This window comes from Priapulus caudatus, unplaced genomic scaffold (genome assembly GCF_000485595.1).
Source record: "Priapulus caudatus unplaced genomic scaffold, Priapulus_caudatus-5.0.1 Scaffold3645, whole genome shotgun sequence".
In the NCBI taxonomy this organism is placed as follows: Eukaryota; Metazoa; Priapulida; class Priapulimorpha; order Priapulimorphida; family Priapulidae; genus Priapulus; species Priapulus caudatus.
Genome location: NW_014580706.1, coordinates 8,141 through 10,445, shown reverse-complemented (window position 1 = coordinate 10,445; position 2,305 = coordinate 8,141). Strand labels below are relative to the sequence as shown.

General features: G+C 46.2%; 1 protein-coding gene across 1 annotated transcript; it reads right to left on the bottom strand.

Moving 5' to 3' along the window:
• Positions 1 to 124: 124 nt before the first annotated feature.
• LOC106819536 lies at positions 125 to 1,368 on the bottom strand (the record flags this gene model as incomplete). Its single annotated transcript, XM_014824154.1, has 3 exons — positions 1,312 to 1,368; positions 862 to 1,026; positions 125 to 239 (listed from the first exon to the last, which is right to left on the bottom strand). Coding segments are annotated over exons 1-3 (337 nt in total), but the record flags the coding sequence as incomplete, so codon positions are not given.
• Between the last annotated feature and the right edge of the window lie 937 nt (positions 1,369 to 2,305).

Genomic DNA, 2,305 nt, shown 5'->3' with positions numbered 1-2,305 from the left:
CATAGCATACAATAGTACATGTATGCATAGCATACAATAGAACGTTTAAAAAATAGCATACAAAATGTAGTAATTAACTAATTAAATAATTTAACGCATTAATTAGTAATAATAGAGCACTGACTGCCGTCGGGTAGGATCTTGCAGTACATCATCCCATCCGGTATCATAATACTCTGTCCCTCCAGCAGTCGCTGACTCGTGCTGCCACCTATGGCCACCACCGACGACGGGGCGCCCTGCAACGGCACGAAGCACGATTAGCGTCGCCGCGTTTCCACGGCGACCTCTCCGACGAACGGCCGCGAGATGACAATCGCGACGTGTGATTGGAGAGATGGATGATTCGACTTACGGCGGTCGAATTTGAATTCTGTCAGGGCAAGGATGGTGTTGTCTTTGCGTTTCATTCAGAAATGTTAGGGCACCCTGCGTGCAAGACGGAGGGACACAGACGCAGGCATACATTTCCTTCGAAGATGGCGTCGGGTCGTTGACGCCATTTCAGAACTTTTTCCTTTCAGCTCGATCACAAACCACTCCACTTAATTTCGCAACTTTTTCCTACCACTCGCAAATAACGCGCCTTGATTTTGCAACTTTTTCCTACTACACCACTTAATTTCGCAACTATTTCCTTTAGCTCGATCACAAACCACTCCACTTAATTTCGCAACTTTTTCCTTTCGTTTGCAAACCACGCAAATTAATTTCGCAACTTTCCCCACTAGCTAGAACACAGTTTCTCTCACAACTGCTTCCCCAGCGCAGAATCGTCATTTGTTTTCACATTTTTTTACGAGGGATTCGAGAACGCGGGATATCGACGCGACTTCGTCGCACGCGGCATCGCAAACCCACCGTCGCTGCGGCGTCGGCGTCGTCGGCGGCAACGCTCGCCTCCTCCGTGAACTTCGTCATCGTCGCCGCGTCGTCCGTCTCCATCACGGTCGTCGCCGTGGCATCTGTCCCGGATGCCGTCGCCGTGGTAACCATCGTGGCGGTGCTCGCGAACGACAGCACGCCCTGCGGAAGAAACGCGGCAATGAGTTAACGGGGGTCTCTCTCTCTCCCCCTCCTCTCTCTCTTTTCTCTCCCTCTCTCGTATCTCTCTCTTCTCACCTCTCACTCTCTTTTCTTTCTTTTCTCACTCTTCTCTCTATCTCTCTCTCTCTCTTCTCTCTCTCTCTCTCTCTCTCTCTCTTCTCTCTCTCTCTCTCTCTCTCTCTCTCTCTCTCTCTCTCTAACTATATGTATGTATATCTATAACTATGTAACTATAATAGTAACAGACCGATAACACGTAATTACATTGCAGACGGATGACTTTGGAGGCACGACGTCGTTTAGCAACACGGTGGTCGTCATGAACACGCGTGAGTGGGGAATACTGGGAGCGTGGGATCGAGCTTACAAGGTCACGTGCGACTCCAGCGACAACCAGGCCAAGATGGTGGACTACGCACTTGGCGTGCCGTGAGTGCTAAAGCTGAGACAGAGAGGAATATAATATATAATATATAAATATAATAATAATTAATAGTGATAATGATTATGATGAGGCGGCGAGTGCTATATTATATAATAATAATTAATAATTATAATAATGTTATATATAATAATGTTAATCATATTTATTAGTGGTAATTAAAATTATAATAAAAATGATAGATGCATAAAGAATTCTAGAAATGTAATTTTTATGGACCTTATATTTCAACTCTCTCTCTCTATCTCTATCCCCCTGTTTCTCTCTCTTTCTTTCTATCCCCCCCTCTCTCTCTCTCTCTCTCTCTCTCCCACCCACTCTCTTGCTATCTCTCTCACCCCTCTCTCTCTTCCTCTCTCACTCTCTCCTTCTCTCCTTCTCTCCCTGTCTCTCATACCATCCAACATTGACACCTCATTCTAAGCTCTCCTCTATTCTTGCAGCAGCGACCTTCATGCGGTGAAGGTCGCGGGGCAGGTGACGATGCCGGCGTGTCACATGAAGGTCGTTCGCGGCGACGACCCCTTGCGACCTGGCGCCGCCGAACTGACCTTGGGCGACCTCGCCACAATGGTCGCCTACGTCCGCGGACGTAAGTTGTCGTTGTTGTTTTTAATCTCAAAATCATTTGAAATCGGGACCCCGGCTGGGTTTTCTTTTTTTTTATCCGTTTTTCGATATTTTCTCATCTCTTTTTCTACATTTAAAAAAATTCGTTTTCGATTCGTTTCTCATCCATTTTTCGACCTTTTTCTCGTCAGTTTTTTCTCCTATATATATACATATTCGATTCATTTTTCTCCCCGTTCGTCTTCG